We start from the raw sequence: 15,518 nt of genomic DNA on the forward strand, positions 1-15,518 counted from the left end.
GACCCTCACTACGCCGGAAAGTTCCCAGAGTTTGTCCCCAGGCAGGCCCCGGTTCCTGCCACCCACCCCCACCCCACCCGGCCGACCCCCGAACGGAGGGCCCAGAAGGCTCCGAGCACATCCCTCCCTCTCTCCGTCCCTCCTCAGCCCACAGCGCCGCCTCGCCCACCCCAGGCCCTCGCCGCCGCCGCCTCCTACCTTGGCCACATAGTCCTTCACCTCATCCAAGTCTCCATTTTTGAGGGCCCACATGAACTCCTTGTCAGACATCGCGGCCGCCTAGCAGAGACGCGGGCGGGCGAGGCGGCGAGGGGCCGGCAGCACCTCCACAGAGCGAGGGCGGCGGCGCGGAGGGCAGGAGCCCCTCCCCCGGCTGTGGGCCGCGCTCTCTCCCTCTCGCTCGCTGCCGGCGGGCGGTTGGGCGGGGCGGGGCAGGCCAGCGGCAGTTAGGGCGGTTGGGGCTCGGCGCCGCGGAGCGAGGCCGGGCACGCGAGCAGAGGAAAGCACGGGAGAATCCGCCCGACTGAAGGGAAAAGCGGTTTACTTGCGCGCAGCGCTTCCGCTTCCGGTTTCCATTCAGCTCAGCTCCCCTCCCCCGCGGTCCCCTACCCACCCCACCGAGACACCCACGCGGGAGTGGGGGGCGCGGGGCGCATGCGCAAAGTGGCGCCGGCGGCAGCCCGCGGGCTGCGCATGCGCCCGCCGTGAGCGTCCCTCTGTTCCCGGAGATACCGGGGGGGGGTGGAGGGGGGAAGCGCTGCGGCGCATGCGCCCTAAGTTCCCGCGGCCTCGCCCCGCCGGCGGCCCCGCCCCCGGTTGCCCGGGGGTTGCCATGGTGCCGCGGCCTGCGCCGGGCCCCGCCAACCGTCTCGCCAGCTCGCCGGCGGGGCCCCGCTGAGCCTGCCGCCGGCTTGGGAGGCGAGCCCTGCGGAACTCGGCCCTGGGCAACCCTACGCTTACCTCACCCTGTGCCCGGGACCCTGCGAAGGATGTGCGTGGGGCGCTGCGTCTCTGCCCGGGCGCTGCGGCATGCCGGGGGAGCGGCGGGCCGCGCTGGGCTCCCAGGGGGCGGCGGGCCGCTGGCTCCTGCCTCCAAACCGGCTGAAGAGCTGCGTGTTCGAGTATCTGTCCCCACTGAGGAACTAAGTGCCTAAATAGCTGTTCTGTAAAACCCGAGGCACCGAACATGCTGTGAATAATTATCATAATGCTTCCAAAACAGAGCGGGGAGACATAAAAGGAAGTATGTGATAATTAATTGATGTGTTGGCACTTGGTGGTTGCGTCTGTTTTTTGAAACCGCACGTTTTGCATATGGAACATGCAGCCTGTTGTGTGACTCATGCTTGACTGCTGACAGGCAGCCGCTCTTCCCAAACCCCTCTGGCAAGCAGCATCCCCAACGCCCTTGGAGCTAGAGCTGCTCTGCTGTGACTGTAGCCAGTCTGGCAACGGTATGAAAATGTACAGATACTGTTTAAGGGCAGCAATGCTCTTATTAATGAGAAGGAGGGGGCACTCCACCATACAGCCAAAGAAAATTTGTAAGGCGGGGTGGTGGTGCCACACAGCTCGTGATTTTTCTGTGTTTTCTTTCTATTTCTGAACTACAGAAATGTTAAATATGTAAGGCTTTGCAGATTCTTGTCAGGGATTAAATGGCATGCAGCTGAAATAGCTAGAATGTTACTTGCAAGGAAGTAAAAATCTGTACCCTTTCAAGTTGGATTAATTACTGCTTTCACTTATAAACTGAGAAGTTTTGGAACACATGATTTTGTCCTTGTTCCCTTCCCTAATGCCATTAAAGAAAAACAAAAAACTGTCAAAGACAAATTGTCAAGTGTCCTTGCATTGTTTCATAAATGCTTCCTGTACATGTATAAGTATGAATTTTTCAGTGCTTAATTTTGCAGTCTGCAGAAATGGTAAGCAAGTTAGGATTTTTTTAATTAGCTAAATGCAATTTCTTCCTTTTTTAGAAAGGCTAAATAATCCTGAGTTAATAAGTCTGGTGAAAACATATTTAACATTCTGGATACTTAGATAGATATTGGAATATGCATCAAGGAGCCAAGTTGTGACAGTTTTAAAACATTGCTGGACACTTCCGTTGCCATATTTGTACTCACTAGCCTGTGAATCCAGTCTTTCAATTTTACCAGCAATTTGCCTATGTTATCCTTACTCCTATCTCATCACTGAAGCAGAAAAATTTTCACACTTCCCTCTTTCTCTACAAGTTCTGTTACCTAAAGTACGTGGTTTAGTCAGATACTTCTCCCCTTCTACCTGATACATGCCTTTCCTATAGGTACACTCACTGGTTACCTTCAGGCCCAAATTATAAATGGCTTTTGTCTACTCAGTGACTAATACCGGATCTCTCAGGCAGGCATCCAGAAATAAAAACCCATACCTGAGACCATTTTCTAATTGTGGGATGCTGTCATATATGCCTTAAAAGCTAAATGCACTGCCTTAGCCCTCTTTCTTTTCCTTTTACTTTTTTCAGTTTTAGTTCCAACTCTTAGAAGTCTATGTACGTGTAAGAACTTTGATTCTTAGACATGTTAATCAGGAAAAAAAAGTGAAAGAAATGCAGTGAATATGTGTTTAGCAAAGGAGTTTCTTAAACAGAATTTTTTCTCTTGAAAGCATTATAAAGTTGTAGTTATTCGAAAGGAAATGCGGTACTAAAGTTAGAAAGTCTGTGAGACCTGGATTTGATTATAATCCTTAAACTAGGCACTGCTTTTACACATCTCTCTACTTCCCCTGTCTGTCTTGTAAGCAGTAGTGGAATCACTTTCCATTTGTGGAAAGGATCTGCTCTTTGTACTGTCTTTAACCATACTAGCCACGCTGCAAGTTCACTGGTTGGAGAATTAGTTCATCGTTGAGAGAGAGTCATAACTGTTAGCTGTAGAGTTTACGTTGGCCTCTTGGATATAAGCATTTACTTGATGACATTACCTACTTCAAAATAGTATTTTAGTCTCATCAGCAGAAGTTTCAACGCAACATGCAAGTCATGCACCAGAAGAGTTATACTATAAAGGAGACCCCTAAAGAAAAAGTCATTTGTGTTTCAATAGAGATATAAGCCAAATGTATTACAAGAAAGAACGAACATTATCCTCATCAGCATAGCATATCTTTGTATCTTCTCTATGAACCTGTGCTTCATTTTCTGATCAAAACCTGGTTATTTCTATTCCGCATCCTCCAGAAAATTTGAGAAGAAGCATGAGATGCATTGAATGGCTGGAGGAGCAGGAAGTGACAATGAGTTAAGGTGTAGGAAGACGGCTAGGTCAATGAACTGTGCCTTCTCTAGCCCAGTTATTCCCGTTGAAATGAAATTCATCTGTCTGCTTACTGGTTGAGTCCTGTTTTGAAGGCCTACATGACTGCTAAACTGTCCCATAGACTCATCCTGCTCTGCTGACCAGAGCTTCACTTCCATAAGTGAATCTCACTTACGGAATATAAACCATTATTTTTTGCATTTATCATCATATAATTGCCCATATACTTTTGCATATAAATGTAGTTTTCCATTTATCTGTTTCAACCAAGAAATTGTAATTCATTGTTGCATTCAGTTATACATTACTATTATATAATGCATATGCTTGTATAAGTCATAAATGCAGTACACAAAATAGTCTAGAATACAAGACAATCCAATAAATTTAGCTATCCAAATCAAGAAAAAAGAACAACATAAAAACCCAAGACAGAGACTTGAATACATACTGGTACCCTTGCAGATTTTATTTAAAAATGTGTGTTTGATCTCTTATTTACTATATTCCCTTTATGTAATACCAAACAATTCATACACAACAGCTGTTAGTTCAGCAACAATAGCCAAGCAGTAATATAAAATATCATCATACAGAATGCATTCTATTGAGGAGAAAATAATAAAGTTAACAGCAGACTAGATAAAGTTATGGAACTGACACAAGAGATCTAGGAATGACAAGTGAAAATGGGACAATTGATCGGCTTTCTGTTTATTATTTGGTCATATTTATATTATTTGTTGCTGTTTGTTTGCTGTGGAGATTACCAGAGAAGAAACACTAATATCTTCCCCTTAGCTTTTGAATCCAGCAACAGTTTTACTTCATCGTAGCCAAAAAAGTTTTGGGTTTTGGTCCATGCATCTCAAACCTTGTTATACAGGATATGAAAGACGAGTATCTCCTGTCTCCCTGAGTTCTTTCTTTAGCTGTGTGAATCTTTGGTGAAATAGTTTAGTATTTGCTGACATTACTGCAAATAAATTTCTTCCTAATCTAACCTTTAGAAAATCTGTGTAAGTATTTGAAAAGTCAATATGTATATATAGGGCCAGGTTTTGCTTTTCCCATCTGTGATATGAAGTGTCTGAAGGAAGAGGGAGTGGAAAGGAAAAGGAAATAAGAGTTATTTTTTCTCTTCCGTGGTCAAGCAGGATTGCAGCCAGGGAAACCCAACAACTATTAACTGTGTTTGTTGTGGCTCTTGAAATAGCAGGGGAAGCAGAGAAAGTCAGACATATAGCTCCAGCTCTTTGGTACTTGTTCATGAATCCCAATGAGGCTGGGCCTTGCAAAGTAATGCAGTAACTTGAGTGCCAGCCTTTGGTGGTGAGGAAGGGTAGCATGCTGTGGAAATGCATCTTCCCATGGAGTGGAACTGCTTTTTCCTTGGACACTATTTAGTAAACATGATCGAGCAGTCAGTTTAGCAATTGCTAAGCAAGGGGCTGGCTCTGAAAACTGACGCAAGGAGCTTATCAGTGTTGACAAATACTCTCAGCAAGATCAGAAAGTGAATAATGGTTTGGAGGTTTGACCCATAAATAACCAGGCTGGGCTTATTTATTAACAGAGTACAAATCTCATTTTGGCTGTAGGCCTTCTCTCTTTTAGTATCGTTTGTAGATGCCAGTAGTTTTTTATAGTTTTCTTTGTTCATTTCACATTTAAGTGCTGTACCTTCTTTTATTTACAAGAATATGGGTGTAAGTCATTATTACTGTCTTCATGACTAAGATAAACTAAAATCTTTGTGAGAAGATACTTTTTTTCTACAACCTTATTTATTAGGGCCACAAAAATGATCAGAGGGATGGAACACCTCTCCTATGAGGAAAGGCTGAAAGAGCTGGGGTTGTTCAGCCTGGAGAAGAGAAGGCTGCAGGGAGACCTTATTGCAGCCTTTCAATACTTAAAGGGGGCTTATAAGAAAGATGGGGATAGTCTTTTTAGCAAGGCCTGCTGCAACAGAACAAGGGGTAATGGTTTTAAACTAAAAGAGGCTAGATTTAGACTAAATATAAGGAAAAAAAATTTCACGATGAGGGTGGTGAAACACTGGAACGGGTTGCCCAGAGAGGTGGTAGATGCCCCATCCTTGGAAACATTCAAGGACAGGCTGGATGGGGCTCTGAGCAACCTGATCTAGTTGAAGGTGTCCCTGCCAGTTGCAGGAGGGTTGGACCAGATGACCCTTAAAGATCCCTTCCATCCCAAAGCATTATATGATTCTATGGTTTCTCTTTTCAGGAGCAGTTCATAGGAAATGGAATTTCAAGATACTATCTCTTGATAATCTCAGTTATTTCTCTAAATTAAAATCATAAAATTATAGAAACCCAGAATAATTTAGATTGGAAGGAACCTCTGGAGTTCATCTGATCTAATCCCTGCTCAAAGCAGGGCTAACTTAGATGAGGTTGCTCAGGGCCTTTTCCAGTCACATTGTAAATATCTCAAAGTGTGATGAAACCACAACTTTTCCTGGCAACTTGTTCCAATGTTTGACTGCTTTCACAAAAGAAACGAAAAAAAATCCTTATATCTAATAAAAATTTCTCTGTTGTAACTTATACCTACCTCTTCAAGAAAAGTTTTGCTCTGTCTTCTCTCTATATTCTCATGAGGTAGTTGAAGACAGCAGTAAGATCCCCCTGCCCCCACCTTAAGCTTGTAATCTCAGGGCCGAACAAGCCAGTTTCTTTCAGCTTTTTGTCATATGTCATGTGCTTTAGTTGTCTTATCATCTTGGTCATCTTCTGATGCACTCACTCCAGTATGTTAATGTCTTTTTTACTCTGGGGAGCCCAAAACTAGAACCAGTACTCCATCTGCAGCCTCACAGCGATGACTAGAAAGGATCAATTACTCATTACTGATTATTCCTTTGAAGGCTGAAATTGCCTTCAAGCGAACTGTTGCAATGAAGGGTTAAACACCGGAGAGCTCATGCTGGCATGAGTGACAGCACAGTCTCTGTTCCAAAGCAAGGGACTGTTCAGTATAGCTGAGCATCACAATCGGGAGAACTTAGCCCAAAGCTTTGCTGATGGTGCAAGAGTCTGAATAGGTTGCAGTTTGCTTTTTCACAACAGTATGGGCTTTGCAGTGCTGACAAAGGTGAAATCTTTTGCTAGTAAGCAAATGAGAGTTGAGCACATTAGGGACTGATACTAAGAAAGAGGAAACATAAACAGCATTTTTCTCAAAGTACTCGTTAAAGCAATAAACAATAGACTACTAAAAGTGATACCAATGTGATTCTCTAGTTAAATGAAAATAAATAATTATGAACTTGCTCAGCTGCATGGAAATAATTCTAATACTGTAGGTGAAGTTCTAGGATTTTAGAAAAAGTTAGAAAAGTGAAATTGCTTGGCTCTGTAGAGAATTGCAGATAGCAAAATTTTGCCTTTTTTTAGAAAGGACAGCCATTGAGAAAAAAAAATGACATCTCATGTAGTTTCATCCTAATTCAGAGAAGACATCTGTGTGAAAGTTAAAGTTTGGAAAGTGAGTGTAAGTTGGTGTAACTTGTATGTTGGGTGAATGAACAACTGGAGAGGTTGGGTAATACCAGAAGTAGAACAAACAAAACAATGTCTAAAAGTTTCAAGATAAACCAGAATAAAGCATTTTACACTTAAACCTTTCTTTGCTGCCACTTGCATTTCCATCCTGATCAGTGCCTTGAGATAGCAGACTGTTGTGTGCAATCTTCCAGTTTTTTATTTGGAGAATAGTCATAGGTCTGCTTTTAGTAGGAAACAGCTCTGTCTGAAAAAACTACAAAGGTGCTGCTGAACCCTTTGAGTTTCTACAGAGCAGAGAAAGCTGCGTCTGGAGCTTTTGCTTGTTAGATCTGCAATGTTCCATTCATGGACTGTGTTCTTCAGCATCTGTTAGGGTTTCCTTACCCTTATTAAGCTGAGAATTTCCTGGCCCCCCCTTTTTTCATGGTGGCAAGATTTTGCAACCAGGAGAGACACTGAATGCTGGCTTCCAAATCTTGTTCCTTTTGGAACAGTCTCATCATTTTTTTAGTGCTTTAAGCACTGTCTGAAACCCTCCACTTTCAACCCAAATCACAAAATGAACAACCTTAGTTCAGCATCCCAACTTACAAAATGAAACTTAAATATGAGCATTTATATCACCCACATAAAACAGCTGAAATACGCTGTATTTCTGCCCTTTGAATGTTTTATGGAACAGTATTTATGGTTCTAGCTGTGAGCAGTAGAAGCAAACGCAACTGCCTGAGTACCATACACAGATTTTACAGTGTATATAGTCTGTGTGTTTCATCTAAGCTACAATTGTTCTAGGAAGTACATAGCTTACAATTATGAAGTATGGAATAAATCTTCTTTAATCAAAACCACAGTTTTCAAGTTTAGAATGTCCAGATTAATCATACAGATTATATACAGGGAATTTATTAATTGAACATTCAAAAATATGGATAAAACATGTATGTTAATGTTCCATTCAGTACCATAATAAAATCTGGACCTTTAGTTCCACCCTGAGATGTACCATTTCAGACCATTACAGTCCTGGCTTTATGCAGATTGTTTGCTGGTACACTGGTTGTCCTGTGAGCATCAGAGGATAAACCAAAGACCTTTGATATAATATAGCAAAACTCATCCAGTTATGTATACTTGTGCTGATTTAAACACTCTAATAGGATATTTTGTATATTGTAATGTGTTTAATGAACCAGTCTTTGCTTATAAATCAAAGGGCAAGGACAATAACTTCCTTTTTTTTCTTGGTTTTAAAGTTTTCACTAGCGATGTTTAATAAACATGAAACAATAACAGTAACAGTCACAGTGCCACAGGGAGACACTGTTGTCCAAACCATCATTTCCTATGTCTTCATTTTCCCATCCATAATCCAATACTTTTCTACAATTCTAAAGAGCCTTGAGAATCTCAGATGTAGGATGCTATATCAGTGAAAAAATATTATAAATATATGGTTGATGGAGTTGTTCCTGCTGAGATGCAGGATAGATAAATGTGAGGAATCAATTATGATTTTTACTACTCATCTTTGGAGCAGAATTAAAAAAAAAGAATTAGGATACTTCGTCGAAAGGCAGATTTCTTCACAAAAATGGAACAGATTCTGCTTTTGCAGACTGTGTCATAAAATAAATGTGTTTGGAAACAGATGTAAGAAAGGCCTTAGCTGCACTGCAGATACTTGTTCCTGGTACAGCACTGAAAAAGTTTGGTTTTCCGCATTAATAAAAATATTCTTCTTTCGTGATAATTATCCATACTCTTACATCATTTATATTGCAATCATGTCTCCAGTTGCTTCTTTCTTGTAAAAATACGGATAGGATATAGCAGTTAAAAATGCTGTGCTTGAGATCTCTTTTCAGTGTTTTTCAGATATGAATGTGCCTTGGTGTTCAGTTTTTCATCAGCAAGCTTTTCCTTAGTTTAAAGCAACAACTTTTTTTTTTTTAGCTTTGTCCTTTTTGTTCCTCATTTCTTTCTTTCTTTCCATATTTTCCTCTTTCTCTTGTCCATTTGCTATTTAATACATGGACTATCCCTTCATATTAACAGAGGCAGAACTGTGGTAATGCTCTTATCATAATCTATTTATGTAACAGTGTGGGCTAGAACGTAGCCCTTCTTTTGCAAAAGGGAATAGCTTCCTTGAGTGGGTGAATATCTCTTCCTGTGACACGGATTGTACGGATTATGAAACGTTTTGCTCTCAATTTGGTGAGGATCTCCAGTACAGTACAGTCTGGAGCAGTGTTGTGTTGCAATGCTGCCCCTTCTATCCTGCCAGGGTATGTTTTTGCTGTATTCTCCATAGTCTTAGCAGGGGGTTGGAGGAATAAATGACATCCTAAAAACAGCTTAAAATTGTATCTTCCACTTTAATGGTGCAGTTACTGCAGGCCCTTGCAAACCTGTAACATACATTATTCCAACATAGTGTGTGGGAATACTGCAGGACCCTTACAGTAGTCTCAACAGGACAGCTAAGTAGTGCTCAGTGTATTCTGTCAGATTGCTTGTGTCCTGTATACGTCACACTTCAGAAACATAGCTGCTAATGTTTGTGATAGGTACAGTGACATAGTGTACAGCCATCAGTACTGTTCACAAACTGTAACTCTTCCATTACCCATATACCCTGTACACATAAACATTTGCGTTGCTCTTTCTCATCCTAGGAGATGCTTTGCTGGAGCAGTGGAAGCAGCTTAGGTGTCTCTTCACCGTGCTAGCCAGTGCCTCCCAAAGTGTCTGCATTACCCTCAATAATGGAAAAGACTATGTATCGTAGCCCCTCCTGATTCTGCCACATAGTTTATTTGTACTTTTAATTAACCCTACATGTGCTAATGAACACCTTTTTTTAATTTCTTAGCAGATTCATGAGATTATAAAGTCTCAAATAACACAGAAAAGGAGAGGGAGAGCCCTAGGCCCGGAGTATTTCTGCAGCTATAGCTATTTATAAAGTTTTGTGCTCATGCACCATGAGTTTGCATAGCCACTTGTTATCCATGCTTTGCTCCGTTCAGTCAATATGCTCAGGAGCTCTGCCACTATTCTTGTGAAGACACATAATCTGTTTCTGCCAAAGGGGATAGAATATAGAAGCAGCATGTCAATATAGCCTATCTGGATAAATTGACACATACTGATGACATACTGTGTATGCATCATTCCATATCTGTCCTCTGTTTCTAATATGGTCTTTATTAACTTGCAGAATCACTAATAGCATCGTATTGAGTGCTAGGAGTGTTTTCTCACAATTCCCATTTGAAATGCGATTGTAGATTACATTGTGTACATGCTAATAATAAAGCTTGTACTGTCCTGTGCATGGAGCTGTGACATTTATTTCTCTTTCCATCCACCAGGTGTTACTCTCCAATTTCTGACTGCTATGCAATGTGAAATTCAGGGCTTTACGGTGGAGGTGGAAATAAAAACAAGAAAGAAACAGTGAATTTTTCCGTGTCTTTATATTTCCTTGTTCCTCTCCATGGAAACTGATGAGCTCTTGGCCCTCTCTGTTTTTATTTTCTTGGAGGAATCTAAGGAAACTGGAGGATGCATGGGTATTTGTCTATGCATATGGTATAGACTTATTAAAACGGCAATGTCACATATATAAAATGTATAGGGACACAGGAACCAGAAGAGACTTTTGTACTACCTTTCAGCTTACTTCTGTAGTCCCTATTCATAGTGATCAGAGGTAGATCATTCCTACTATAAATAAGCAAGTCAGTATGAGCCACAGTTGCAGAAACAAGTTTGCACCATTACAGGTAGCAATTAGACATTAATTTTTGTTTATCTCTTCAGATAAGAATCCAGAACAGAAGGGTTCCCAGTTCCTGGTTTTCCCCGCTTTGTGTGAGGCCAATTCTGATGTTGAAGCAGCTGCACAGAAGATGCAGGACTTACTTATTTTTTACTATCTGTTGAAGATGACAGCTGTTGTAGCAGGGAAAGGTTTATCAGAAATCAATAAGTATTAAAAGATTAGCAGATTATCTTTTAACTAGTAACACATATTACGCATGTCTTTCTTACCTTTTTTATTTCATTTCATATTGTGGCAAGTAGGTGTAAATTTATTCTATCTCTTTTTGCCTAACACCACTAAGGACTTACGTACTTAACTATCTCACAGTCCAGTAGATGGCAAGTACCTATACAGATTTTGGGTAACCTGAATAAAATGATATTCCCAGTGGATGTGCTGTTTTTGACAGAGCTATCACAGACTTAGCTTAGTAAAGGTCACCAAATTTTCAATAATTTCTTTCATTCACTCTGGGTATGGTATCTGATCAAACATAGCTATTTGCAAGTAAGCAAGCTAGCCAAAGCCACTGTAGCCTTTTTTTTGGATAACAGAGCCTACCTTAATGTCAATGTTGGTGAAATTATTTTAAATGCTTCCAAGAATATAAGCTTCCAAGAAATATAGAAGTGCCATCAGAGCACTCAGCTGCAAATCAGGCAGGACGATGAGTGCACCGGGTAGTGAAGTGGTATATGGGGAAAAAGAAACATGATTGTTTGAGGAAGTTCTCTAAAACATACTCTGTGAAATACAAATTGCTACCTAACCTTTGAGCTTATACCCCTATATAGGCTGCAAGGGAACAGGACCATGTATGTTGGGGGGGGGGGGTGGGGGGAGAGGCATTGTGATCAGAAATAGCACTTTTGTGGACAGGAAAAGCCTGTGAGGCAGAGGGGGCCCTGGCAGCTGCAGATCAGCTCTCCCACTGAGTAGTGCTACTGGTTTTGTGACAAGAAGTGGTCATCTGTGCACCCACTGAGCTTAACTCATCTGTTTCCGCTGAAGGAATAGATGTCTCTGAGGAGCTCACCAAAACAGCGACAACTGACTGTGTGATTCAGGGAAGTAGCTGCTGAACTATTTTGAATGTTTCAATATGATATTCTGTATGTATTCCAAGGCTGGGGCTGCATTTCTCATTCAGCCAAGAAAAACAGTATTACAGTGGTTTTCTACTTCATATTCTCTTCCTCTCACACAACTTTATATAATGAAAGCAATGTGGAAAAACTGCTTCAGGTGGCAACCAAACATCCAGTAAACTAGTAAACTTTGGGTAGATTTGAACACTTGCTGAGTGAAATGTTTACTGTGACCAACTTCTATTTGTATAGAATGGCCATATTTAACTGCACACCTGTTGTCTATCTAATAAAACTATTTCCTCACCATTACCTTTATACCAGTGCATGTGATCTGCCTTGAATATATCAGCTTTCAAGAGCACAGTTTTGCTTTGTGACATGAAAAGTAGGGAATATTTAAATCTTTTTATGTAAATGTCACTCTGGTCACTCATTTCTGGTACTAACGGCACTGTTACAAACATCTCCCATCTCTTTGTGGCCATGAATTATATCCTGCCTGACCTCTAGTGGTTATCGTCGTGAATAGAGTCTCCTCCTGCGTATGGAGTGACTAAGTTCCCTTCTTACGTTTGGCAGTCAAGAAAGGGGTGAGCACAGATTTAAGACTACCTCAGGTTTAAGAAGATGCAACACAAAGAGAAACTACATGGGATTTCAGGACTAGATCTCAATTAGGCTTGTTGCATGAAGCATGGCATGATTAGTTCATAGAATCATAGAATCATTTAGGTTGGAAAAGACCCTTAGGATCATCGAGTCCAACCGTTAACCCAGCACTGCCAAGTCCACCACTAAACCATGTCCTCAAGCACCACGTCTACCCATCTTTTAAATACCTCCAGGGATGGGGACTCAACCACTTCCCTGGGCAGCCTGTGCCAGTGCCTGACTACCCTTTCGGTGAAGAGGTTTTTCCTAATATCTAACCTAAACTTCCCCTTGTGCAGCTTGAGGCCGTTTCCTCTCATCCTATCGCTTGTTACTTGGCAGAAGAAACCGACCCCATCTCGCTACAACCTCCTTTCAGGTAGTTGTACAGAGCGATGAGGTCTCCCCTCAGCCTCCTCTTCTCCAAACTAAACAACCCCAGTTCCCTCAGCCGCTCCTCAGAAGACTTGTGCTCTAGACCCTTCACCAGCTTCGTTGCCCTTCTTTGGACACACTCCAGCACCTCAATGTCCTTCTTCTAGTGAGGGGCCCAAAACTGAACACAGTGCTCGAGGTGCGGCCTCACCAGTGCCGAGTACAGGGCCACGATCCCCTCCCTGGTCCTGCTGGCCACACTATTCCTGATACAAGCCAGGATGCCATTGGCCTTCTTGGCCACCTGAGCACACTGCTGGCTCATGTTCAGGCGGCTGTCAACCAACACCCCCAGGTCCTTTTCTGCTAGACAGCTCTCCAGCCACTCCTCCCCAGCCTGTAGCATTGCATGGGGTTGTTGTGACCCAAGTGCAGGACCCGGCACTGAGCCTTGTTGAATCTCATGCAGTTGGCCCTGGCCCAACGATCCAGCCTGTCCAGGTCCCTCTGTAGGGCCTCCCTACCCTCCAGCAGATCAACACTTCCACCCAACTTGGTGTCATCTGCAAACTTACTGAGGGTGCACTCGATCCCCTCATCCAGATCATGAATGAAGATGTTGAACAGGACCGGCCCCAACACTGAGCCCTGGGGAACACGACTCATGACCGGCCGCCAACTGGATTTGACTCCATTCACCACCACTCTCTGGGCTCGGCCCTCCAGCCAGTTTTTAACCCAGCGTAGAGTGCACCCATCCAAGCCATGTGCAGCCAGCTTCTCCAGGAGAATGCTGTGGGAGACAGTGTCAAAGGCCTTACTAAAGTCCAAGTAGACAACAGCCACAGCCTTCCCCTCATCCACTAAGCGGGTCACCTTGTCATAGAAGGAAACCAGGTTAGTGAAACAGGACCTCCCTTTCATAAACCCATGCTGGCTGGGCTTGATCCCTTGGTTGTCCCGCACTTGCTGCATAATGGCACTCAAGATGATCTGCTCCATGACCTTCCCCAGCACCGAGGTCAGGCTGGGAGGCCTGTAGTTCCCCAGATCCTCCTTCCCACCCTTCTTGTAGAGGGGCGTCACATTTGCTAGCTTCCAGTCATCTGGGACCTCCCCAGTTGACCAGGACTGCTGGTAAATAATGGAGAGTGGTTTGGCCAGCTCCTCTGCCAGCTCCCTCAGTATCCTCGGGTGGATCCCATCTGGCCCCATGGACTTGTGCGCATCCAGGTGGAGAAGCAGGTCAGTGACTGCCACCTCTTCGACAACTGGGACTTCACTCTGCATCCTATCTCCATCTCCCAGCTCAGGGGCCTGAAAACCCCGAGGATGACCAGTCTGACTATTAAAGACTGAGGCAAAGAAGGCATTAAGTACCTCAGCCTTATTCTCATCCTTTGTGGCAGTATTTCCCTCCGCATCCAACAAAGGATATTGCATGTGGTTAAAGACTTCAAGCTCACTGCATGAGTTTAGGTATATCTTCTACACATCTGTGAGTTGAAATAATACCTAGCCATCCTTATAAAGTGCTTTGAGATCTATGGAAGTTTTTCATTAATTTAGGTAGACTTGATATACCAGTGCTAAAGAGGTAGGGCACAAAAGAGATGCTATCCTGACCTGATGTTATAAAGCAGCAATGACATCTTCTGGATCTATGTAAGGGTGTGCGTAGTCTCAGTGCATTGTTGTGTACATTTTCAACATATACCGGCACCTATATACTCAAAGGTTATCTCTATTGCTTGTAAAATCAAATGAAGACATCATTGTAGTTATATATCTTGCCTCTTTGCAGCTAATTATGAAGCATACCTATATGCATACATGTACATGTAGATTATGCAAATATGTATGTGTGTGTACATGTTTCTGTATGCTGAATCTGTATGCAGATTTCTGTATGCTGTAATCCTGTTTCAATGGGTGCAAAATCAGTATGATGTCCCAAAACCTGTTCTTTGTGCATTAGTCAAGTTCCTATTCTATACATTTAAATATTTCCTAACTGCCTGCTTACTTAAGAATTGCTATAATCAACTATGGATGAAGCATAAATAACTAATAATCACCAGAACAGATATGGAAATAACCAACAGGTACCTGCTAAACAAATGGGCATGTATTCACACTGCTGTTCCAGTGACTTGTATCTCAGCAGGTCAGCCCCACCAGATTCCCAGATGTTGCTGCAGTTTTCCATCCAGAATCTTTTTGGCTACGTTTACTATGCTAATAGAAAAACAATCTTGCTGTTAAATGTGCATCTACTGCTGAAAAATTATCCACTATATATAGCTTTTCTCCTAGAAGAATGAATGTGGTTTTAGAATGTTTAATGTCAGCGTATACGCCAATTTCTCTTGGTGATGATTTTAATGTAAGCAGTTCTGCTTCAAAATGTTGACATTACAGATTTTTTTTTTTAGCCTGATATTAATATTTCCTGTCTGTATTACTAAAATTGGTAGGAGAAGCTTTCCTGTATTTGAGAAGGGGTTTCTGGTTAAAAGACCTACCAGACTGCATAATGATATAAAATCTCAGTGCACCAATGTCTGAACACCTGAGAGGGAAATAAGGTTTTCTCTGCAAGTGGCAAGAGCAAATAGGAGAAAGTGTGGGAATGTACTCTAAGTAACAGTAAATAGATTTTTTTTTTTTTTACTTTTCTCTGGAGCCTGCCACTGTTGTACCTAACTACGGCTTTAAT

General features: G+C 42.5%; 1 protein-coding gene across 1 annotated transcript in view; it reads right to left on the reverse strand.

Moving 5' to 3' along the window:
* Nucleotides 1-625, reverse strand: part of MTPN (myotrophin) — a 44,450-nt gene extending 43,825 nt beyond the window's left edge. The window contains exon 1 of the mRNA XM_082309587.1: nucleotides 199-625. Within this exon, the coding sequence (XP_082165713.1) occupies nucleotides 199-270 (72 nt within the window). The 5' untranslated portion in view covers nucleotides 271-625. The remainder of the gene's footprint in view (nucleotides 1-198) is intronic.
* Between the last annotated feature and the right edge of the window lie 14,893 nt (nucleotides 626-15,518).

Source organism: Platalea leucorodia (assembly GCF_965183815.1).
Source record: "Platalea leucorodia genome assembly, chromosome: 4".
In the NCBI taxonomy this organism is placed as follows: Eukaryota; Metazoa; Chordata; class Aves; order Pelecaniformes; family Threskiornithidae; genus Platalea; species Platalea leucorodia.